Source organism: Bos javanicus, chromosome 15, assembly GCF_032452875.1.
Source record: "Bos javanicus breed banteng chromosome 15, ARS-OSU_banteng_1.0, whole genome shotgun sequence".
Classification (NCBI taxonomy): domain Eukaryota; kingdom Metazoa; phylum Chordata; class Mammalia; order Artiodactyla; family Bovidae; genus Bos; species Bos javanicus.
The window spans coordinates 42,188,535-42,213,033 of NC_083882.1; the positions used below are offsets into that span (position 1 = coordinate 42,188,535).

General features: G+C 41.7%; 1 protein-coding gene across 1 annotated transcript; it reads left to right on the forward strand.

Annotated features, from left to right (window-relative positions):
• The first annotated feature begins 3,466 nt into the window (after positions 1-3,466).
• Positions 3,467-18,485, forward strand: LYVE1 (lymphatic vessel endothelial hyaluronan receptor 1). Its single transcript, XM_061440804.1, has 6 exons — positions 3,467-3,789; positions 8,700-8,871; positions 8,978-9,117; positions 15,067-15,372; positions 16,462-16,540; positions 17,079-18,485. The coding sequence occupies exons 1-6, from the start codon at positions 3,705-3,707 to the stop codon at positions 17,263-17,265; spliced, it is 969 nt and encodes a 322-aa protein (XP_061296788.1). The 5' UTR covers positions 3,467-3,704; the 3' UTR covers positions 17,266-18,485.
• The last annotated feature ends 6,014 nt before the right edge of the window (positions 18,486-24,499 follow it).

Below are 24,499 nucleotides of genomic sequence, written 5' to 3' on the forward strand. Positions count from 1 at the left end.
TGGCAGCAGCCAAATGCCTCCTAATTTTGTGGAGCTGAGTCAGAACCTTGCCCAACCCTGAACTAGAATCTACCCTGGGTGACAGTGCCTCCCAGGCCCCCAGGCCCTGGGTTACCAGATCCCTTCCAGGGGCTCCATCAATTCCTCTGCTTCTCATCCTCATTCCTGACCCTAGTTTCCCATATCTTCCTGGTCTGTGTGTGTGTGTGTTGTTGTGTTTTTTTTTTTTTTTTTGATACATTTTTCTGTGATAGAGACTGCTACATTTTCACCAATCTGATTTCTACAGTTAGACAATCTTTTTTTTGTCTTTTCTTGCAGCAAGGGGCAGGCGAATGTGAACCTTCCAGATCCAGTTTCCTAAACAGACTCTCCTGCCTAGTACCTTGCATTCCCTGTAGTCCCCTTTCTGCCTGCCAGATTCAGGGCATTCCGTTCAGAACGTGACGTCCAAGAAGTTGCTGGCCCCACTCAGTAGAAGCTGAGTCTTCTTGTGGGCGTTCCCAGAATTCAACTGACATAAGCAAGAAATAAGATGTTAGCATATTAAGCCACAGAAATTCAGGAATGTTTATTATAGCAGTTAGCCTACCCTGACTAACATATACAGAAGCAGTAATAGGGAACTTCAAGAACAAATTTTCAAAATAGGAGACACGGACTTCGCGGTCAAGTGGCAGGAAACCAGAACACTGATATCACGGACTGGAAATATGGTGACCTGTGCTGTGAATAAAACAAAAATAATAGGTAAAGTCTTACCCATGATAACTTAAAAAACAGTCCATGGACAACCTATAGCTCTAGGAGAAGCGGCTGAAAAAAATCAGAGTATTGAAGTATGTGAACTCTTTTTGTCTAACTTTTGAGAGATTGCAAGAAAAAGAAGTACTTGGGAAAGAAGTGGATAAATTGAAACAGAAAGGGAAAAGGATACAGAGTTCCTAGACTGAAGGGTTAGAAAACCAGACTGCTTTAAAGCCCAATTAGACTGAAAAGAGCTTTGAGTGAAAAAGAACAAGTAATATTGTTAGTTGAATTCAGATCAGACCAGCCCTATGGTAAAGTTCAGAGTCAGGATATGGTCCTTCCATCTGTGGTTTCAAATGAACTCAATAGCCACCACTAAATTAGAGAGAGGGGCATGGGGCTGATATTTTATATATTTATATATTTTATATATTATAATATATATAAATATATTATATATTTATAATTTGGGGTATGATTACTAGCACGTGAAATCAAATGGAAGCAACTAGACCAGAATCCTAAGTTTGGGAAAGAGTAGTATTTACAATGGTACCCCACTCCAGTACTCTTGCCTGGAAAATCCCATGGATGGAGGAGCCTGGTAGGCTTCAGTCCATGGGGTCACAAAGAGTCAGACACGACTGAGCGACTTCACTTTCACTTTTCACTTTCATGCATTGGAGAAGGAAATGGCAACCCACTCCAGTGTTCTTGCCTGGAGAATCCCAGGGATGGCAGAGCCTGGTGGGCTGCCATCTCTGGGGTCGCACAGAGTCGGACATGACTGAAGCGACTTAGCAGCAGCAGCAGCAGCAGCATTTACAAAGAGATACAAGCCACGACTAAAAACTCCTTCGATTGTTAAGTTAGAAAACAACTTTTGGCATCCTGAGCTTACTTCAGCAGAAAGCAGACTCTACAAGCTGTGCTACCCCCAAGAAGCCTTGGGGGAATTTGTAATTCCCACTACAAATGTGGCCAAGGAAGATTCTATCCAATGAAGAGCTACAGAGAACAGTAGACATGGGACGTGGGCTTTTCTCCTAGGAAGCAGAATCAGGATCTAAATGAAGGTAGGGAACTGTGGTTGACAGAACGTCTAAAGTGTCTCCCCTCAAGATGTCCCCTACACCTCACTCCCTGGAACTCTTGAATGTGAGACGTCACTCCTGTTATTTTGCATAATGCAGTTGACCTTGAATAGGGAGATCCTTTCGTAATTCTCTTTTCCTTTCCTGTCTTCCTTCCTTCTTCCTCTTTGTAATACTTTATCAAAAGCTTGAAGGCTAACTCTCTTTCAGGTGTGATGCTAGCTTTAAGCATAATGATGAAGAGGACACAGTTCCTGTTTTCCTGTCTCCCTGGCTCCATGGTGATAGAGTCGTTTATGTTTCTGAGGTCCCTGTAGCCTAGGTCTTGTGCTCACCCAAGTAATGAGGTCTAAACTATAGCTATTTAAGGTGTATTAAGGTAAGTCTCCTGGTCTCTGGGCTTCTCAGGTGGCGCTAGTGGTAAAGAATCCACCAGTCAATGCAGGAGATCCAAGAGATACTGGTTGGATCCCTGGGTCAGGAAGATGCCCTGGAGGAGGCATGGCAACCCATTCCAATATTCCTGCCTGGAAAATTCCATGGACAGAAGAACTTGGCAGGCTACAGTCCATGGGGCTGCAAAGAGTCCAACATGACTGAGTGAGCACAAACAAACCCTATTTACGTAGAAGTGCTCTATGCCTGTGCAGAGCAGATTCTCCTTTCATATTGGTATCTTCCACACCAATATCTAACTTCACGACCAATACCATTTGTAGAGGAAAGAACTAGTTACCCATATACTACTCCTCTTTTTTTTTTTTTTTTGCCACACTCGAGTCACATGGGGTCTTAATTCCCCAACCAAAGATCCAACCCTCATCCCCTGCTTTGGAAGCGTGGTATCTTAAACACTGGAACCACCAGGGACATCCCTATACACTGTTCCTGAAAATGACATTCCTTTTGGAGAAAACTAGTAACCTTTTGCTCAAGGCATTACTCTCAAGCCAGAATCCCATAATTACCATGGAAGACAAACCACTGAAACTCTAGCTGGGAAAAGAGAGCATTCAGACTGCTCGTACAAGTGCAGAAAAATCTCACATTCATCAAACCAAAAAGGGGAAGTCTGAGTCGAATTTTCACCTACCAGAATATGAGAAATTATTCAAGAGAAAGTTATATAAAGGACCTCTGTGTTGATTACTATTGTAAAGTATTACTGATTTTATAAATTGCCACCCTAGTCATGTTTTGTATGAATCTTCAATGTGTCTGATTTCTTTGAAGCAGGAATCACCTATAGTGGGGTAGACATTTCAAATGATAAAGAAATCTTGAAAGGGAGCATGAGGATTCTGTCCTCGGTATTTAAATAATCATTTGTTTTCATGAGTCTTAGCCTCATTTCCCTACAGATCACAAGGATATGCAGTTGGGGGATTAAAAAAAAAAAAAAAAAACCCACTGATTGTAGGAGGAAAAGAAGCACAATCCATGTTCAGTTATATAAATCAGCAGCTACACAGACAGTAACAATGAACCAGGTAGGAACTGAGCTGGTGGGGGACATGGGTGGTGGCAGGGGATATGAGAATTGGGGAAACCTCCAGCAGTTCGCCCTGTGCTATCTGCCTTCCTCATTCGTGTGTTTTCTGAGTCAGCATTAGCTAAATTTTCCAGAAAGCCTTCCACAAAGTACAGCCTGGGCTTTCAAGGACGTCACTCATTTCCCCCTAGTGACCTTGACAAGTCAGAAGCTTGAAAGCAGGGAAATCCGGATGTCTCGGTTATGAAGCAGAGCAGTGGGGGCCCCACATATTTCCAGAAGTCTCCATCCACTGGTGATTATTGTCTGCCTTTGATACTACCAGTGCTCATCTGACCTGCTTCTCTGGCTCTGAAGGTGCTGGCACAATGGCCAAGTTCTTCAGCCTGGGGTTGCTTCTTGCCTCCATCTGGACCACAAGGCTCCTGGTCCAAGGCTCTCTCCGCTCAGAAGGTAGGTTTCTTACTAGATGGCCAGCCTGAGGCAAAGCAAGATGCTGCATATTGTCCTAAGTCTACTAAGTTCTTGATTGAATTTCTGGGGTGGGGGTGGCCCTCAGTGTCAACAGAAGATCTCATTGGCAGGAGTGTTCTGGCAGAAATGTTTTCACCATATTGTCAGCTTCACCAAAATGATTCTCACTTACCTTTATGTTATCTTGACTTTTATTTTTGGCTATGGGATATTTTTAATAAAAATATTTTGACACAATGAAGAGAGATCACTTGATTTTAAAAGTGCTTAATTGAAGGAGCAAAGAATGATTGTGAAAAATTTTAAGCAATCATGAAGCCTGGGAAATGGTTAACTTTCACAGAATATTGGCCTGTTTTATGTCTTTGGAAGTGTCAATGTGATTGTTTTAATTTTAGTTTTACTACACTATCATGGGATACATACATTTTTAATATGCAGTAAACAGCAAATTAACTGAAAAAAAAAAACCTGAAAAAAATACAGGTTTGAAAATTAGCTATCAGCTTCCTACCAAAAGAATGTCTTAAATGATTTCTGGGCTTTTGAGATGCCTAACTGGTAACTTCACTCTGCACTGTAGGCAAAAAATAAATAAAAATGTGACCACAAATCACTCATTACAGCTCTGGGCAAATGAAAATATGAGCACTTTAAAAGGAAAATTACATGTTCCTCTATTGGGAGATGCTCTGAAGTATAAAATATGTTGGGAACAGACATCCAGACTTAATTTAGATATTGTTGCATTCCATTTTATAAAGGTTAGAGTTATAGGACTGGTTTTTTTTTCAAATGCCAGAATATGTTACTTTCAAATAAGTTTGAAAGTAACAAACTTATTTGACATCCCCCTGGGGAGACTCTTCACTTTTCCCCAAACTACTGCTATTAATATTCAAACTATTATGAAATTGTTTTTTGACCCTGATTCATCACACTCTTCAGACCACCCTCAATAATGACAAAATTTTCCTAAGGAAATTAAGATTTGTAAACAACTGAAAGTTGTCCAGAGCCATGATTAGGGAGGAGGGGCTTGATGAAGGTAAATGGATGGGAATGGGCACTAGTATTTTTGAGGGCCTATTTTTATATATTGTATATACAGTATGTAAAAAATATATAAAAGAAATGTATGCATATATATTTCTTTTTTTTTCATATATATTTCTTAAGAATACATTTTATAGATGAAGGAACTGGGTCAGTGAGGCCAAGCAACTTGCCTAATGTCATAAAAGCAGTAAATAATAAAGCTTGGGTCTGAATTCAGCTCTGTCTGATTCCTAGGTATATACTCTTTCTACTACACTTGTAATTTTCTAAGAAAGCTTAAGGAAGGGGTTACTGGAGGATCCTTTAGGTTCCAGCTCCCTGTTTTTGTCCTTACATAGGAAAGCATAAAATCTACAAATATTTGTCAACTGCCCACTTATGCACCCAGCCTCCACTAGGTACAAGTTATATATTTAACAATTCTGACAAATATTCTGTAAAGATATAACCATCCCCCTTTTACAGCTGAGAACACTAGCTTCCCCAAGGTTACACAGCCAATTAACAAGAGAAGAAATGGTCAAAGCTAGGTTTATTGCCCAGAATAGGTCTGTCGTTACTTATAACAACAATATTTAGAGTAAAAATGATGTATGATGAGAAAGCATCAAGACCACTTTACAGTGTAATTAACATACCTTCTCTATAAGTATTCCCAAAGACGCTGCTATAAGCAAGCTTATGAGTTAAATGAGCCAAATTCCAGGACAAATGGTGTGTTGCAAGAGTTCAGTTCTAGCTCTGTGTGTGTGTATCTTCCCCTCATTGCACAGTGAGAAGCAGAACAGTGTCCTGGTTTGCTGGGGTCCAGCCCCGGCTGATCCAGGGTATTTGAAGGAGAGACGGCTTCAGCGACCTATTTATTTATTTATTTATCAAAGATATAAAAAGTAATAGAATGAGGATATCTCAGTAGGAAAATTCAGTGGAGAAAAGAAGCTGAGTAGCTTGGTTTACACGGAAAATCAATATAACCCGTGACACCAGGTTAGCTCTGACCACGGAGGCCACAGGCGCCCTCTCGAATAGCGGAAGGTGCCCCACCTTAGACACCTTCTCGAGTGGGTCTTAGAAGCCCAGGCAAATAAATGGTCACAGAGGATATCCGCACTCCAGATGGAGACTCAGCTGGAAATTAAGGGGAAGAATGACATGGGGAGACCAAGCTTTGGCGAGCAAGGCCCGTAGCTTTATTTTCAATAGGGGCTTTTATACCCTAAGTTACACATAGAGGATAATAGGGGATGCAAAGTCAGCAGTTTTTGATCTTTATCAAAAACCAGGGTTTCTTTCCTGCAAATTTTTATCGTATACAAATGGTTTAGGTGATTTACATCATCTTCTGGCCAGAAGGCCTATTAACATTTTATGACTCTTGACAAAGACTTATCAACCGTAAGACTTATTTTCTTAAGAGTAATTATTTTAAGGTTTGGTGCCATCTTCCGAAGATAAAATTGCATTCCTATAGGACGGATGTGTAATGGGTTTACAACAAAGGAAAGAATTTATTACCTTAAGGGTCTAAAGTTACTAACATCAAGACCACTACCTTTTTTTCAACATACCAACTATATTAATTAATACACATTCAAGGATACAATTCAGGGGATGTGGAAACTTAGCAACAAGCACTGGCTCATCAATGAAATCTTTTACTAGTTTTATTCTGACAGTTTCTAACTCTCTGAGAGGCTCTAAGCTATTTGAATATCTTAAGCTTCCTGTGCCTCTTGAGGCTGGGAGACTATAAACAATCGTATGCATAGCTGCAGGAGTCCGGGTAAACTTGTCAGGCGAGTTAGAGAGCCATCTGAGGGGTTTGGATTTAAACACTCCTAGTTGCCCAGGAACTTTTATTAATTGGAGCTGTAAGTTAACTCTTTGTCAGAGAGAGTGAGATGGTGGTGGGGGACAGCCCCCAGTAAAGTCAGAGGTGAGAGCACAAAGCAATAAAGTAGGCAGACTCTGGTTTTTTGGGGGTAGATGCTCGAGAATATCCAGGGGGACTCCTGAGGCTCGTATCACGAATGGAATGTCTCTTGCCGGCTCCCGGCACTGGTTAAGTCCTGAGGTTTTCATATCAGTCATGGTTGGATTTGTGCCTCCAAACTTCCACCCAGATGCTCTATATCCTTGGGTTGGGAAAGTTGTTTATCTCCCTGAACTTCAATTTTCTGTCAGAAGAGTCAGGGTTTGGCACAGAGTGTCATATACAGATGATAGAAGCTGGAATTAATTAGTATTAATATCAGTGTTGGTGTAGGTATTAGCATTAGTGAACACAGTCATAAGAAGCTGTTCTGTCACAAACACTCATAAGGGTGTTGGCTCTCTAGTCTCTCTTTTGTTAAGAGCAGAGTCTGGAAGCAAATAAGGTTATCCACAAATGCCATACATCTTATTAATTTCCTTTCCTCCAGTCCCCTGCTCCACAACAAGGTCGCCTGGAGTACTTAGAAATGCTCTTTGCATGTTTGCAAGAAGAAACTTCCTTTAAACACCAACTAAGACAGTGGTCAAACATTTGACCAGGTATCCAATGCACAGATCTGTGTTTAAGCAATTACTCAGGAAATGCCCTTTCGTGAACTTTCGAGGGTGAAGCCCAGTAGGATTAAAGTACCTGAATGCAATGCAACTTTGCAACTTCATACAGGTCTATAAATCCCAGAATCCAGAGAGAAGGGATCAACAGAACTCTCGGATTCATTAGATTTTGAGTAAGATATTATTCACATATTAACTGTTCAACTGCCTCAGCCTCCCCAGGGAGATCAATCGTTAGCAAACTAAAACTAAAGTGCTTTGAAGATGATATAATGAAACTATGTTATTATTTATTGAGCACCTACTATGTGACAGGCACTGTGCTAAGCACTTTTACTTGAATTAACTCATTTAACTTTTCATTACCCTATGCTGTGGGCTTCTCTGGTAGCTCAGTTGGTAAAGGATCTGCCTGTAATCCAGGAGACCCAGGTTTGATTCCAGGGTTGGGAAGATCCCCTGGAGAAGGAAATGGTAACCCATTCCAGCATTCTTGCCTGGAGAATCCCATGGACAGAGGAGCCTAGTGGGCTACAGTCAATGGGGTCACAAGAGTCGGACACAAGTTAGTGACTAAACCACCACCACCTTGTACAATAGATACTGTTGTTCTTTCAGTTTTCTAAATATGGAAACTGAGGCTCAAACAGGTGAAGTAACCAGCCTAAATTCACAGAGCTGACAAGCAATCTAGAATTCGAATCCAGGTCTGACTCTAAAACTCCACTTCCTTTATTTAGTTTCTCTGCCGTGCAAGCTTTTCTATCTGACTCCTCCAGGAATTTCTGCGTAAGCCTGCCCCCCAATGGTCAGAGACGACCTGGGACTGAGAAAGTTCACATTCCATTATAACAAGTACAACATTTTTCAGCCCATCTCAGAAATAGTGCTGTCTCCAACCCACATTAGTTGGGAGTATTGCTATCGTGTTTACGCAGAGCCCTGGATTTCATCTTTCTCAGTCTCAGACCCCTCATTTTATAGACTCCAAAAAGGTTTGCAGCAGCTGCATCCCCCAGACTTGCCCTTGCCCAGGAACTAGGAGCCAAAGTCTCCATGTAATGAACAAGGCACCTGAACTCAGTGAGGGGGGATGGACTTGTACCCGGTGAGAGGTACAGCACGGATCCAGGCTAGCACCTACCTGCCTTATCTGGGTCTTCTTATTTCTGAGCTCCAATCCCAGCTGCTGTGTTGACAGTGAGGCTCTAATCAAGGGAGAGCCCGAGGGCTGAGACAAGGACAGCAGCACGCTGAGGGGCTTTGTGATTCCTTTGCAGAACTTTCCATCTTGGGACCATGCAGAATCATGGGGGTCACCCTAGTGACCAAAAAGACACAGCCGCTTCTGAATTTCACAGAAGCCCAGGAGGCCTGTAGGCTCGTGGGACTCACTTTGGCCAGCCAAGACCAGGTTGAAGAAGCACGGAAATTTGGCTTTGAGACTTGCAGGTGAGAAACAGACTCACAAACATGGTGGGAGCTTTGTTGGCTCTGTGTTCTTGCTCAGCAGCAAGAGATCTGTGTATCCATTCAATTCATGTGTATTCTGTTACAGCTATGGATGGGTTAAAAATCAGTTCGTGGTCATCCCTCGAATTATCTCCAACCCCAAGTGTGGGAAGAGTGGGGTAGGCGTCGTGATTTGGAGAAGTTCACTCAGCAGTAGGCACAGGTCCTACTGCCACAACTCATCTGGTGAGTTAGACATGCGGTCTCTCCACGCGGTGTGTTGTGTCTGGATTTCAATAGCTCTATAACCAGGACTTCTCTGGTGGCTCAGAGGTAAAGAATCTGCCTGCAAAGCAGGATACGTGGATTTGATCCCAAGGTTGGGAAGAGCCCCTGGCAAAGGAAATGGCAACTCACTCCAGTATTTTTTCCTGGGAAATCCCATGGACAGAGGAGCCTGGCAGGCTACAGTCCATGGGGTCACAAGAGTTGGACATGACTTAGCGACTAAACCACCACCACCATGACCAGTCTGAGAAGAGTAAGCCTGAGCAGCAGCAGAAGCAATCTCGGTGATGGCCATTGAATCCTCCCAAGACTGCCTCTTTGACAAGGCTAGAGGTGGCAGTGTCCCCCTCAGAGGAAAAATTTAGGGGAAATATGACAGATTCGCAATATAGGGAGAGGGTACCCCTAGAGGCTCCATCCTCTCCTCTCATCCCATAAGATAAACAGGAAGAAGGGAAGGAAACACCCATGGACAAAGCAATATACTAATTTATCTCACTAAACCTTGACAATGTCCATAGGAGGTATGCTTTATCATCCCTATTTTGCAAATGAAAAAGCTTAGGTTAGAGGACGTAAGTACATTTGTCTAAGATTTCCTTACTATGAAGACTCACACGCAGATCTCCTTCATTTATCCCACATTCCTTTACAGGAGTGGAATTTAAAATGCTACATTAGATGTTTTTAAGAACAAGACCCAATTTTCATTTTATGAAGGAAGGAATTGAAGCTATAAAATAGAACTGATTTGCTCATGGTCATCCCTTTAACCTTGTTGGAAAACCTTGGCTGCCTTAGCCCAAGTGCCTTACCCAAGTAACTTCTCAGAAAGCTTTTGACTAAACACTTGTTCTCCACTTATCATAAGAACCTCTGTCTCGTTTATTACTTTTCACACATACTCATAAATCTGACCTTCTAAAGGTCAGGAGCTCAGTGGTCATTCTCTAAGATCCAGGAGGTAACATTGCACCAGCACTGTTCTGTTGCCCAAAGGCAGCAATTAGATCCAAGCAATTCTATGAACTATGGGGCCTTGGCCTCAAAAAGTCTCGAGACTTTTCACTTCCCTTACTTTGCAGATGAAATGACTATAGCTCAGAATGGAGGTCTGTCTTGTTCAAATTCTTACAGTGAGCTTCCAGCTATGTAAAGACTAGAACATAAGCTTTTTACAAACTCTTTTCACGATCCTCTTCTCCCCACCTCATCCACCTATCGCTTTTGGCTGGGGAATTGGTGGTTTCTTTGCCTGCTTATATGACAGCCAATGCACATCTGTCAGATGGCCTGGCCTTTCAAATGCCCGCCCTTCCTGCCAGCTGTCAGTGTGATAAACAAACACCCAGTCCTCTGGACTAAACGAAAAGAAGTCCAGGGAGATGACTCAGGTTTGCGTGTTCCCTCGTGGTTTCATTTAACTTATACTTCCATTCTCTATGCTTTCTATATACTTAGAGTTAAGTATAGAGGCTTGATTAGACACACAGCTACTAGTTTGGGCAAAAATACTTGATAGGTTAGATATTGTGTACTTTAGATCATATCCTAACAAAAGGCACTGAATGTCGGTATATCCCACTATTAACATGCTAACTTTCATCATCTGAATAAGATGGTGACTGCTGGACCTCCCTAATGAACTCAGATTTGTTTTCCCTTTGGCAATGAGGAAGGAACCTCTAGTGTGATATTTTGGCACCATGCATACCCCCAATGATATTTTACCTAATAGTTCAAGCAAACATTGATGATCCTTGCTGGAATCAGTTATATGCAGGGCTACAAAATGTTAATTTTCTAAATACATTCTTCCTTCTACATCTATTAGCTGGCATTCTTTGATAAAGAAGAATCTCTGTCTTTCACACACACACATACACACGCACATCTTCTCTCTCCCCCTAATACTATAATTCATATAGTACTAATATTATAATCACATAGATGCATAGCATTACTTAGTCTGTGTGTTCAATATGTTGTCATCAATTTTAGAATTATTATTACTTTATTCTTTTTGATGCTCAAATTATCCCACATTTGGCACGTGGAAACCCCTGCTAGTTGACTTTTGTGTCCTTCAGCCCATTAGTATTTGAGCAAGTCATTGCTTTCTGTCATAATAACATGTCACTTTGTACTTCCTTTATCCTAGACATGGAATCAGCCATTTATAGCTATTTCTCCAAGAGACCTTTTTAATGGGGAAGGTTAATTAGAAACCAAAATCTGCATGCAAGTTGTTCTAAGTAATACTCTCATTTTCATTACTTCTCAGCCCTTTTCAGTGGGCAACTAGGAATATATATGTGTGTATGTATATACACTGGCATCTTTTTTCTCTTACATGGAAAATTATTGTTTTCAATAAATAATATGAATAATTTTCTTATCCTATAATATTTTCAAAATTATAAAGGCAACATTATTAAGATAATAAACCTACTGAATGGAATTTGCAGTTCATTTGCAGTTCTTTTAGTCCTCAGAAGGTATCTCTCTGAGAATGTACTGTCAGAGAATTATATATAAAAGTGACTTGAGAAAATTTGCTACCCTTTTAAAATAAATTAGGTTCACTTGCTTCTGTTTGCCATCTTTGTGAGGATCAGAGTTACCCTAGCCCATCTTACACTGACCTGGATTTATCTCATGCTTCTTTGTTTTCGTAGCTTTCTTTTTTATTGCTATCTGACAGGCTCTGAGGATCAGAGTAACCTGAAACCTGACTCCAAAGGCTGTCCTCTCACTGCTGCCTTTGTGAGCTTTGGGAATCAGACCAGTGTGCTCTTAATGCTTGGCAGGTATCATGTGTTTCATGCTGTCCCCTCTGCCACGATGCTTATCCTCTCATCACCTGACTGACTTGTATTCTTTATTCAAGTCTGCATAAAGACTTCCTTCTTCAGGAAGACTTTCTGTACCCCCAATTCCTAATCTTTCCTCTTGTACGCCAACTACACTGTGTTTAATAATCTATTGAAGAATTTGGCATATTCTAGAGAAACTATATTTACTGCTTGGAGGGAAGAAGACCCAGGTCCTATCACTTCCGGGTGAGACACACTGTACCCTCAACTGGTAAGGAGCCAGCTTGCTGCTGCTCCCTCAATGTGGCAGCCTTCTTGCCTTAATGAACAGGGAGTCAAAGGAAACCAATTCTTATAGATCTTACAGATCATGTCATAGATTATGCTGGGCTCTACACACTTACTGTCTCACCACTCCTCGGTGAAATCACACAAGGGTACCACTACTGCTTTCCAGGAGAAGTAACTTATGCCTAAAGTGTGCTCTGCTGTGTCAACAGTCACTGAGGGACAGAGCTAGGATTTAAATCCTGGGCCTTGGGTGACTTCGTCGTCACCTTTCCTGGTGATTACCACATGACAGTAACATTCCAGGCCCAGGGTGGGTCCTTCACATGAATATGTTTTCAGAGTTCCCCAGATGATTCTAAGTTGCAGTCAGAGTTGAAAACTGTTTCTCTTGCCAGCATCTCTAAAATGTAAGTTCTAGAATTCCAGGTACTCTGGATTCTACTATTTCTGTACAGTTGCAGTAACCTCTTTGTTGGCTCCTGAAAGTTAAGTAACAATGACCATGTTTACTCTCTCATCTCTATTTCATCCTCCACACAGAGCCTCCTCTGCTCCAGAGCTTTGGGTGGCTTCCCATCTGAGAACCTAATGTGAACTATGAAGACTTTTTTCACATAAAACTGGGTGTAGACGAGAACTTCTATCAGTTGGAAAGTTTGCTGACTCCAGTTGAAGAGTTCTCCTACAGAACAAATTCCAAATTCTTTACCACGCAGTTTTAATACCCTCCCACCTATCTTGTCAGTCTCATCTCCTCCTTGCGGGCTTTCACGCTCCCAACATAGGCACACCTGCGCGCCAGCCACACTGCGTGCCCTCTCATTTTCTGACATGCCTACACGTGCAAATTCCTGGAATCTTGGGTCACGCCCTTTTGACTGACTGGGATATCCTCTTCCATATTAGAGGAGCTGGAGCTCAATCCCGGCCGTACTGGCCTTCTTATCATCAAACATGCCCAGATTATTCACTTTCTGGCCTTTGAACTGTTCTCTTTACTTAGAATGCTGTTGTCCGAGATCTTCAATGACTCACTACTTTTATCATTCAGGTTCCAACTTAAGTATCATCTCCCCAAGGAGACTTACTCTTATCACCTTATCCAAAGTATCTATTCCCATTTCTGCCTCTTCCGGTTTGATTCTGTTTAATTATCCTCTTCTGAAATTTCTGGCTTATTTTGTGCTTTTTTATTATCTATATCCTTCTTTCCAGTAACATATAAGCCCCTTATGAGTAAGCACTTTGTCTTATTTGCACTATGTCCCTATTGCCTAGCACAGAGTTGGAGCCTATTAAATATTTGTTGAGTGAGCACATTAACCCTCCACATGCTGTTCATACCATCTCATCTGTGAATCCCCAGTTATCTCCCCCTACTCTCATCAAAATACTTTTCCAGGAAACAGGAATCCCCCCTTATTTGATTCTGTATTCTCAGTTCCAAGCACATATATCGTGTTCAGTAGGCTTTTCCCCCTGATATTTAAAAATGTTCATTTTTTGAAGGAAGAACTTAGCACGTGCTCAAGAATAGAAAATGTAGCTAAAAGTCCAGGGCAGCATTAGTGGTATAGTGGTGAGCAAAGCTGCCTTCCAAAGTCCAGGGCAGAGGTCAAGGATGATGCCTATTTGAATAGAGGTCTTTTCAGAGTAAAAAGAATAGTATAAAGCACTGGTGGAGTCAAAACGTTTTTTCACATTCACCACAGACTTGGTTGGTAATTTTTACTTAATTTTAAAAAATAATAGAATAACTTTTCCTTTATGGCTAACATTCCAGCTGATGCTACCCACTCTCACAAATAACTAGGGATTTAAAAGAGATACAAATGCATGTTGGAATATATTGCATGGCTCTAACACTTACTGGCTACATGACTTTGGGCAAGGTGTTCAATTTCTCTGAATTTCAGTTTCTCTTGTACAAATGAGGGTTTTATAAAATTGTAAATGAAGTACCATGGTTGACTCAAGAGTAAGATATTCATCAAATGCTAGTTTCCTCTCTACCACATTCAACAGATTGGAGAGAAAACCAACATCCCTCCTCTGTCCCCCACCTCCTTTAAAAACATTTTTTTTTTTTCAACAAACACGGAACAATCTGGTTTTAGTAGATCTTTGTCCTGAAGTGGTGTCATGTATGTATGTTTGGCCTCCCCATCTACTCCTTTCTTCATTTCATATTTCCTTCCTTCCTTTAATCATCAGATATTGAGCATATACTATGTGCCAGGCATAGTGCACAGACCATGATGACCAAGACAGACAGGAGTCCTGTTCCAGGGAGCTCATGGTCCAATGGGGAGCAGTATAATGAGAATCATGACAAAGGAAATACCAGGAGGTACAAGACTGCAAGTCGAGGGATTCAGACTGGCCTTCACGTCTGTCTAAGAAAGAGGTAGTCAGTTCGAGACCTGAAGGACAAGGAAAGCTTAATAAAAGGGGGCTTCTTACAGGTGAAGAAAGTATCCTGGTCAAAGACTTGAATGTGAGAGAAAGCACATCAAAGAACTGAAGGAACTCCATTATGGCAAGGGGAATGAGAGAAAGACCGATCAAGTGAGGCAGGCCATGTCAGCAGGATCCAGGTTATGAAGGACTTCATAGGCTGTGCAGTATAGTGAGGGAAGGATTCTAAAGAAGAAAGTGATATGATTAGATTCACATTTTTGTAAGACGATTCCAGTTACAGTATGAAGAGAATGGAGGAAAGTAAGATTAGAGGCAGACAGATCACTTAGGAGGCTATTTCAATACATACTTCTTATTTTACTTTTCCTTCCCTGGACAGATATTTGGATTAACTCCTGCCTTCCAGAAATTATCACCACCGATGATCCCTTATTCAACACTGAAACTGCAACATACACAACAAAAATGATGGTCAGTGACAGTACACACTCAGAATTGTCTACTGATGGTCCTGACTATGTTACAACGACTGTGGCTCCCCCTCTGGCTTCCACGTCTACTCCACGGAAAAGAAAATTAATTTGCATAACAGAAGCTTTTATGGACACTAGCGCCGTAGCTACAGAAAGAGAATCAGATATTCAAAATAGACCAGCCTTCAAGAATGAAGCTGTTGGGTTTGGAGGTAAAAACTTTCTGTCTGTATTGTGCGTGTGTGTGTATGCATTTAACAGACAATACATAGAAACTAGCCTGTATCCAGATTGGGCACTCAGGACCTGACAAATACTAATGCAAATAAAAGCTTGATGCAAATTCAAATTTCATATAGTCACAGAACTTGAGGTCTCTAGAGAACCTTAATGATTAAACTAAACATCATGAGTCTAAAGGGAATCCCTGGTGACTCAGCAATAGAGAATCTGTCTGCATTGCAGGAGATGCAAATTTGATTCCTGGGTCAGGAAGATCCCATGGTGAAGGAAATGGTAACCCACTTCAGTATTCTTGCCTGGAAAATTCCATGGACAGAGGAGCCTGAGGAGCTAAAGTCCATGGGGTCGCAAAGAGTCGAACACAACTTAGTGAAACCACCACCACCATGAGTCTAAAATAGATTCACTTTTCAGTAGTTTGGAATAAAATTCTAGTGACAACAGCAAAACACTTTTCTAAGCAGTATATATATCCCCTAAGTTTTCATAGAATTGTATTGTATGAGATATCCAGATATCAATGATTTTGAGAAAAACAAATGGACTCCAAATATGAAGAAGTTTTAGGGGGATCTTAACCAATTATTTTTCTTCTTATACATGTACAAGAATGATATGTAATAAAAATCTACATTTAAAAAAATAAAATAAGATAGATTCACTTTTAAAATATAAAGACTTTTCAGAATAAATTACTATCTATTCACATGCAGAAGTTTTAAAAATATATCCAGACACCTTAAATGCCTATGACCAGTAAGTTGGTCTTCCTATTTAAAAGGAAGGATCTTGCACTTAATTTGCTCCAAACTAATCATCTTCAAGGCCACAGACAGGAAACGGACTCTGTCATATTGCAACTAACGAGCAGAGAATGTGAGAGACAAGACTAAGGATTCTATAGGCAAGAAAGAAAGAAGTATATGTGGGCCTAACACCCTGTGTGGCCCCTGTGTGGTCACAGAGGAGGCTCTTCCCCTGCTCTGTGGTCTCCATCATGTGTAAGGATGCGTCGTGAGAAGACCAGCCCACAGCAATGTCTGTCTCTGTCTCCCCAGGTGTTCCCACTGCCCTGCTGGTGCTTGCGCTCCTCTTCTTTGCTGCGGCAGCTGGCCTCGCAGTTTGCTACGTCAAAAGGTGGGGTTGTTGGCAGATGGTCGGTCTCATCATTTTTGTCGCATCTGTATCTCATGTTTATCCAGGTTTCCATTAGCATTTCCCTTTCCCAAATGGAGATGGCAGTGCTCATACACTGTACATATTCCTCCCCACCTCATTTGTCCTCCCTACCACCCAAACTTCCCTACTGTTTCAGCACATGCGTGTTATCCGGCTTGAAGATTTAGCTCAATGGCTGTCCCTTTGAATATCAAGAAATGAAAAGACTGGCATCTAGGAGGAAATGGATATGCTTTATTTGATTTTCAATTCTTTGCTTTTGATGAGAGGGTTTTGAGACCAGGCTAAAGTTTGGCCTGTGAACCTACCATCCCATCTAAATGAATCCATTCAGGTCAGGATGGGTGGGGGTATTTGAGCATGCATGCATGTGTTGGCATCTCTCTGAAATAGAGGAACCCAGTGTACTCCGCCAGTGTAGGTCTTTACAAAGTATCATCTGTTGTTCTATGTGTTATATAGAAGTCTCATTTTAATTTTGTGTTTATGCCCACAGGTATGTGAAGGCATTCCCTTTTACAAATAAGAACCAGCAGAAGGAAATGATAGAAACTAAAGTAGTAAAAGAGGAGAAGGCCGATGATAGCAACCCTAATGAGGAATCAAAGAAAATGAATAAAATGCCAGAGGAGCCCAAGAGTCCACCCAAAACCACAGTGCGATGCCTGGAAGCTGAAGTTTAGATGAGCAAGAAACGAGAGGACACACCTCAGGCTTATTTCCTTCCTGATACACATCCTGGTCCCAGACGGGGAGCCTAAAAGGACCAGAGAACCAAGCAAGCAAGTTTACCCTTGGTTCCTGACTAGACTCAACTCAGGGCTACCTTTCAACTCCGGAGTACACCAAAGGAAATTCCCTTTTTCTTACTGCAGTCCTTTCTGGATCCTACCCTCCTACCTCCAAAGCTTCCTACAACCTTTCTAGCCTGGTGATGTCCTAATAATATCCCAGTGGGAGAAAGGAGCTTGTGCAAAACACCAGGACCTAAACCGCTAAGCAGAACATGTTTGTCAAGTGGCCTTTATGCTGCCTGGGAATAGGTGAGTTGAGAGTCAAGAAACCATTGAGATCAAGGCTTTGTCTATTGATTGACTCTACAGCCCAGATCCTTTCTTCAGCTCTGGAAAGGAAACACTTTTACCACCTGGCATGTTCTTCTGAGCCAGGCAAGAGTGAAAGAAGGAAGAAAAATTTAGCAACTAAAAGACATAGATTCCCGTAATGTGAGACCTAATCTCTGTAAAGCCAAAATAAATAGAAAAAAAGAACGAGGCTGGGGATGTTGGGAGCATTTGTCAGTAGGGACTATAAATACAGTCAGAGCAAATGTTCATCTCTGAATAATTTGAATTGAAATCACTTATCAGAAGCTACACACACTTACTTTTCTCTCTTGAGCTGCTGCTAGTTTCTCTAGAAGAATATACTGTTACAAGAACCTGCCCCCCCCCCAAAAAAACTCTTACAAATTTCTATTTTAATCCAAATTACAGAAATTATTAGTGAATAAAATCACTGTGTTAAAAAGCAGTAAATAATAAACATTTGCTGAATGTCAGGTGCTGTGCAAGTCCTTACATTCCATAATTGAATATTATTCATCAAAATTTTCATATAGTAGAATATATGAAGATAATTTTTTCACTGTTAATATCCCAGCTTGTCTACTTCCAAAACCCAATTATTTCTTTCGGATACTAACCTACTCATTATTTTCTCATTAATATGGCAACCATTAAGCCTTAATTTATTATTAACATACCTGAAAAATACATCATTACCTCTATATGCTTTTTAGATGTCACTACCAAATGTATCGCTAGCTCTCCTTCTTCCAGCAAAATAAGCCTGGGAGGTGCAGAAATAATTGTACTGAAAAAATAAAAACATTTATAAAGTTTCTTTGCCCTCTTATTTACACTGACGCCTTATAACTTCCATGCAATGAAGTAACCTGTTGTTTGCAAAAGTAAACAACTTTGGTTGTTGAAATAAGCAAAGCCAATAGAACCTACGTCACCATGTGGGACTTTACTTGTTTCAGATGAGCTTATTTTCAGTAGGTCAATTATACACACATAAATTAGTCTTTTACTTAGTATTCAGGTAGTATTCAGGTCCTACATTCCAATATGTTTCAGAGTTTACATGAAATTGGGGATTCAGGGCCTCTCCTTTGTCCTGTGTCTCTAACTTTCTCTCTCTCTCTCTACAGTCTTTCTCTCTTAGACTGCTAATATCTTCTTCCCCTCATCAGTAACCCCACAATTCCATGATCCTTTCAGCTCAGAGACCATAACCTGTTGGCATAGTCTTTTATGGTTGCCCCACAGAGTATTCTCTTAAAATTAGGTTTAATTGCCAAGAATTAAACATCAAGAGATTTCATGCTTATACTTCTGTTCCCTTGAAAACTGGCAAGATGTGGAACTAGAGAATGCTTACTGCCTCATAGTTGCTGATCCTGAGCTGCGGCTGCACCCTTAAGTGGACGATGCTCTCTGCACCTCACCGCAGTCCTCACCATTCCTGACTGCAACCTCACACCAAAGTAAAGGTGCCATTTCCTATGAATCTTATAGTACTGTTGCCTTTTTGTTTTTCACACCCAGTGCATTTCATTCTTTGACAACATGCCTGGCTGGCCCTGAGGTCTACGAATTTAAAACCCTGATTTGTCAGTCCTTAAGCTTAATCATGGAGAAGGGCATGGCAACCCACTCCAGTATTCCTGCCTGGGAAATCCCTTGGACAGAGGAACCTGGCGGGCTGTAGTCCATGGGGTCATGAAGAGTCAGACACGACTTAGTGAATAAACAACAACAACAAAGCTTAATCAGCCTCAACCAGTTCACAAGAGGTGAATAAGAAAAGGGGAGAAAAGCCTCAGTGGGGGCCTTCCATCTGTGGGGTTTAGCTGGAAAATAATCAGCTCTTCTACACTAGGTCTTCCATCCATGAGTACCTACCACACTTGTTGTTTTAGTTTCTAAGTCGTGTCCAACTCTTTGCAATCTCATGAACTATAGCCACCAGGCTCCTCTATCCATGGGATTTCCCAGGCAACAATACTAGAGTGGGTTGCCATTTCCTTCTCCAGGGAATCTGCTCAACCCAGGGATCAAATCTTCTCGACCCAGGGACCCTCATCTCCTGCTTGGCAGGTGGATTCTTTACCACTGAGCCACCAGGGCCCATCTACCGTACAGGATCTTGTATTAATTTAGACAAGACTATGCCCTACTCACTTTCACTTTTCACTTTCATGCATTGGAGAAGGAAATGGCAACCCACTCCAGTATTCTTGCCTGGAGAATCCCAGGGACAGAGGAGCCTGGTGGGCTGCCGTCTCTGGGGTCGCACAGAGTTGGACACGACTGAAGCGACTTAGCAGTAGCAGTATGCCCTACTCAGGAGGAGGGAGGAGGAAAGACTAAAACTCTACCCAGCCACATATAACTGCTAGTCCAAATGTCATGCTAGTCCAAATGTCAATTGCAAAAATACTGATGAAAATGTGTAACTTCCATCTTTGTGGAAGAAAGGAAATAAGAAAAGAAAGAAGGGAGGGAGGGAGGAAGGGAGGAAACTATCATTTACTGAGCACCTACTAAGTGACAGTCATTTTCTCATGTTGTTCTATTTAATTGCCACATCTTCCCTGAGAAGGATTATTACTGTCATTTCTTATTATTAGAAAGTTGGATTTTCAAAGGAGTTTAGTCACTTTTCTGAGATCACAGGCCTAGTTAAGTGGTGAAGGTAGGGTTCAATTCCAGGTCAGAATGACCACAGAGCCCACACTCCTTCCCCTACAACAATGGACACCCCTTGCAAATGACAATGTAGGGATGTAAACCATTCCAGTATGCAAGGTTGAAATCAGTCACTTGCCAAAAAACACAGAGGTGAAATAAGAAAAATGACTTGGGATTCCTGTCCCAACTTGAGGGAATTTTTCTTAAAATCCATTGCAATAACAAGGGGAAAACAGAAGCATTAAAAGACTTTGAGAACTGCTCCTTCCTTGAGGCAGATACTGACCTCAGCAAAGACTTACCTGATTCAGTTCATAGAATCAGAAAATGTAAGACTCAGAAGGGCTCAAAATAAGCTTCTCTAAACTCTGTTTTCATAGTTAAAAAAAAAAAAAAATGGAGCCCAGTGTCACAACCAACTAGAAGTAGATCCTGGTCTAGAAGTTTCCTCTTTCCTAGTCAGATTCTCTTTATTCTCCACTGAACAAAGAGAAATTGGAAGAATGTGAGGGGGCATCCCATGTCAGACCTACAGACCAGCCTACCAAAGCCAGTTTTAGAAAGAGGCTGGTAGATAGCCATGTGATTACATTTGCAGGTGATGCAAAGGATTTCCCTGCCCAGAAATGACTTCTCCAAGCATGTCTCACAGGCTCAAATACTATAGATGCACTCCTTTGGACAAAGTTACTCTGTCTTGGGAAGGAGTCCTCTGTAATACTGCATGCTTATGAAGTCCAGGCCAACTGTCAGATATTAACACGCCAATGTCGGTCCAATGAAGACAAGCTGATTTCCAAATGTAGAAAACTGGAGTAAAGCAGATGGCTTGAGATCCAGCACATGTTTGCATGTAGTGGGAGTTTCTAAATATCCATTGGCTTGAACAGAATTGAACCATATTGACTTTCAAGCCAAAGAATGCTACATTTTTACATTTTATTGTACTTCTCTAGACCTTTAGCTAGTACCCAAAGCTCTGGGGGAGAACAAATTTCTAAAGACAATAATAATAATATGCAAATAAATAAACTCTTCCTAAGGAATGGAAGAGTCACTCACACACTGAAAAGAAAAGGTTTAGGTATCCAAACAGGAAAAAAAGCAATTATTTGTCCGTTCAATCTCCTGCTGCTGCTGCTGCTACTGCTAAGTCACTTCATCGTGTCCGACTCTGTGTGACCCCATAGATGGCAGCCCACCAGGCTCTCCCGTCCCTAGGATTCTCCAGGCAAGAACACTGGAGTGGGTTGCCATTTCCTTCTCCAATGCATGAAAGTGAAAAGTGAAAGGGAAGTCGCTCAGTCAAGTCCGACTCTTTGTGACCCCATGGACTGAAGCCTACCAGGCTCCTCCGTCCATGGGATTTTCCAGGCAAGAGTACTGGAGTGGGGTGCCATTTCCTTCTCCATCAATCTCCTAGTTCAGTGCAAATAAAATTTAGTTGCTTACCCCATAACAGTCTATATGCAAGGTCAGGTTTTACCTCAGAGAATTTTTAAAATACTGAAATCAGCCGAGAGCCTTCTTTTCCCCTTTCTACACTGTACTCTTTGGAAAGAGGTCACAATACATAGCCCATACTTAAGTAGGGGAGTTATGTTCTGCCTCCTTGGAAGTAAAATGTCTACATAAGTTACTTGTAATTCTCTTGCACAGGATACTGACTTAATAATCTCCTTAATTTATTCAGTAGCTTGTTTCTATCAATATGGACTAATGAATATTTATTACTTTAGTATAATCCAATACTATTCACAAGCTTGCGTGTGTGCGTGCTTAGTCGCTTTGGTCATGTCCGACTCTTTGTGACCCTATAAACTGTAGCCCACCTATGGACAAAGGACAGGCTCTTCTGTCCTTAGGATTTTCTGCTGCTGCTAAGTCGCTTCAGTCATGTCCGACTCTGTGCGACCCCATAGATGGCAGTCCATCAGGCTCCCCCGTCCCTGGGATTCTCCAGGCAAGAGCTTCTCCAATGCATGAAAATGAAAAGTGAAAGTGAAGTCACTCAGTCGTGTCCTACTCTTCACGACCCCATGGACTGCAGCCTACCAGGCTCCTCTGTCCATGGGACTCTCCAGGCAAGAGTACTGGAGTGGGGTACCATCAAACATTGGAGTGGGTTGCCATTTCCTATTCCAGGGGATCTTCCCAACTCAGGGATCGAACTCATGTCTCTTAAGTCTCCTTCAATGGCATGCAGGTTCTTTACCACTAGCACCACTTAGGAAAACTCTGGTACTATTTCATTTCTTTTTTTTCTCAAATTGCTCCAGTTTTGACCATTAGGAACTTTTTCATCTGCTCCTGTGTCCCTTTGGCCTACTCCCGTAATTGTGCTTTTATTGGTCACTTCCTTACTTTCTGGGACTATACAATGATCCAGGAGCTAGAAGGCAGAAGGAGGGAGAGACCAGCTTTGCACAACTTCAGCAATTGGCTACAGGCAAGCATGACTGTGGGTCGTGGCTTTTCTGCGGCAAAGTTCCAGAAGCTAACCTAACTTTATGGGTGGTGGGAAGCAGCTACAGTTGTAGCTTTCACACTTAGGTTCTAAGTCCTTCCAACAATACCTAATTCCCTATGTTAAGGTTTTCCTGTTTAAAACAATTGGAGAGATTTCTATTTGCTGTGAGGACACGCTGACTGATACAAATGATTCTTGAACACATTTTACAGTTTGGCTTCAATCCTTATCTCAAACCTCTTCTCCAGTCATTTCTGCAAGAATCCTTCATGATGTAACTGCAAGAATATTTGCTATTCTGGAATGTAATTAGTGTCATGACCTCTCATCTTTGCAAGTGCTGTTCCTTCTATTTCAAATACCTTTGCTTTTTTTCCCAATTGTATTTGTTATCTGTTGCTGCATAACAAATTACCCCTAACCTTGTTGTTGTTATTGTTCAGTTGCTCAGTCACGTCCGACTCTTTGTGACCCTATGGATTGTAGCAGGCCAGGCCTCCCTGTCCTTTACTGTCTCCTGGAGTTTGCTCAGACTTAAGTCCATTGAATTGGTGATGCCATCCAACCATCTCATCTTCTGTCATCCCCTTCTCCTCCTGCCTTTAATCTCTCCCAGCATCAGGGTCTGTTCCAATGAGCTGGTTCTTCACATCACGTGGCCAAAGTATTAAGCCTAACCTTAATGACTTGTAGCAACACTTGTTATCTAGAGTTGTTGTCTGTCGGCAGTCTGGGCATGGCCAACTGGGTCCTTTGCTTCAGGGCTCTCTCAGAGCTACAGTGTCAGCTAGGGCTGTGTTCTCCTCAGAGCTCCTCTAGGGGCAGAATCACTTTCAAGTTTATTCATGTGGTTGTTGGCAGGATTTAGTTCCTTGTTTGCTATCTGCCAAAGGCTAACCACCGTACTTTCCCACATGGAACTCACTATTGGGATAAGCTCACAAAATGGCAACTTGCTTCATCACAGCCAGCAAGGTTGAAGAGTCAGAGAGTATGCTAGCAAGATGGAAATCATCTTTTACACCTGATCTTGGAGGTGATATCCCATTACTTTTATATATTCTATTCACTATAAGTAAATTACTATGTCCAGCTCATACTTAAGAGGAAGGGATTATGCCAAGGCATGAATGCACCAAGGTAGTTCCCCGGTGGCTAAGTGGTAAAGAATCTGCTTGCCAATGCAGGAGATGCAGGTTCAATCCCTGGGGTGGGGGAAGATGCCCTGAAGAAGGAAACGGCAACCCACGTTATTATTCTTGCCTGGGAAATCCCATGGACAGAGGAGCCTGGTGAGCTACAGTCCATGGGGTCGCAAAAGAGTCACACATGACTTAGTGACTAAATAACATAAACAATGAATACCAGGAGGTGAGGGATCACTGGGAGTCTTTTTAGAAGGCTGCCTCCCACAAACATTAGTCATTCTTGTCATTCTTTCTCTTTGCAATTTGTTTGTATGTCTGTTAGCTTATGCGACATGGTATCATTCTTACTTGTGTTAGAAAAACTGCGTGTCTTTCCTTTACTCTCATACTATTGCCACACTCACAACACTTCTGTCGTCACGTATGTGTGAGGTTTTCCCCACAACAAGCAATTCTCTGGGATACCAGCTAGGTATCATGCGTGCGTGCAAAGTCGTGTCTGACTCTTTGCCACCCTATGGGCTGTAGCCCTCCAGGC

What these genes read in the sequence shown, in the direction of transcription:
- LYVE1 (XM_061440804.1), top strand. Translation starts at nt 3,705, where the DNA reads ATGGCCAAGTTCTTCAGCCTGGGGTTGCTTCTTGCCTCCATCTGGACC. An exon ending in AGGCTCTCTCCGCTCAGAAG is followed by an intron (nt 3,790 to 8,699) that starts GTAGGTTTCTTA and finishes ATTCCTTTGCAG; the next exon opens with AACTTTCCATCTTGGGACCA. An exon ending in CTACTGCCACAACTCATCTG is followed by an intron (nt 9,118 to 15,066) that starts GTGAGTTAGACA and finishes TTCCCTGGACAG; the next exon opens with ATATTTGGATTAACTCCTGC.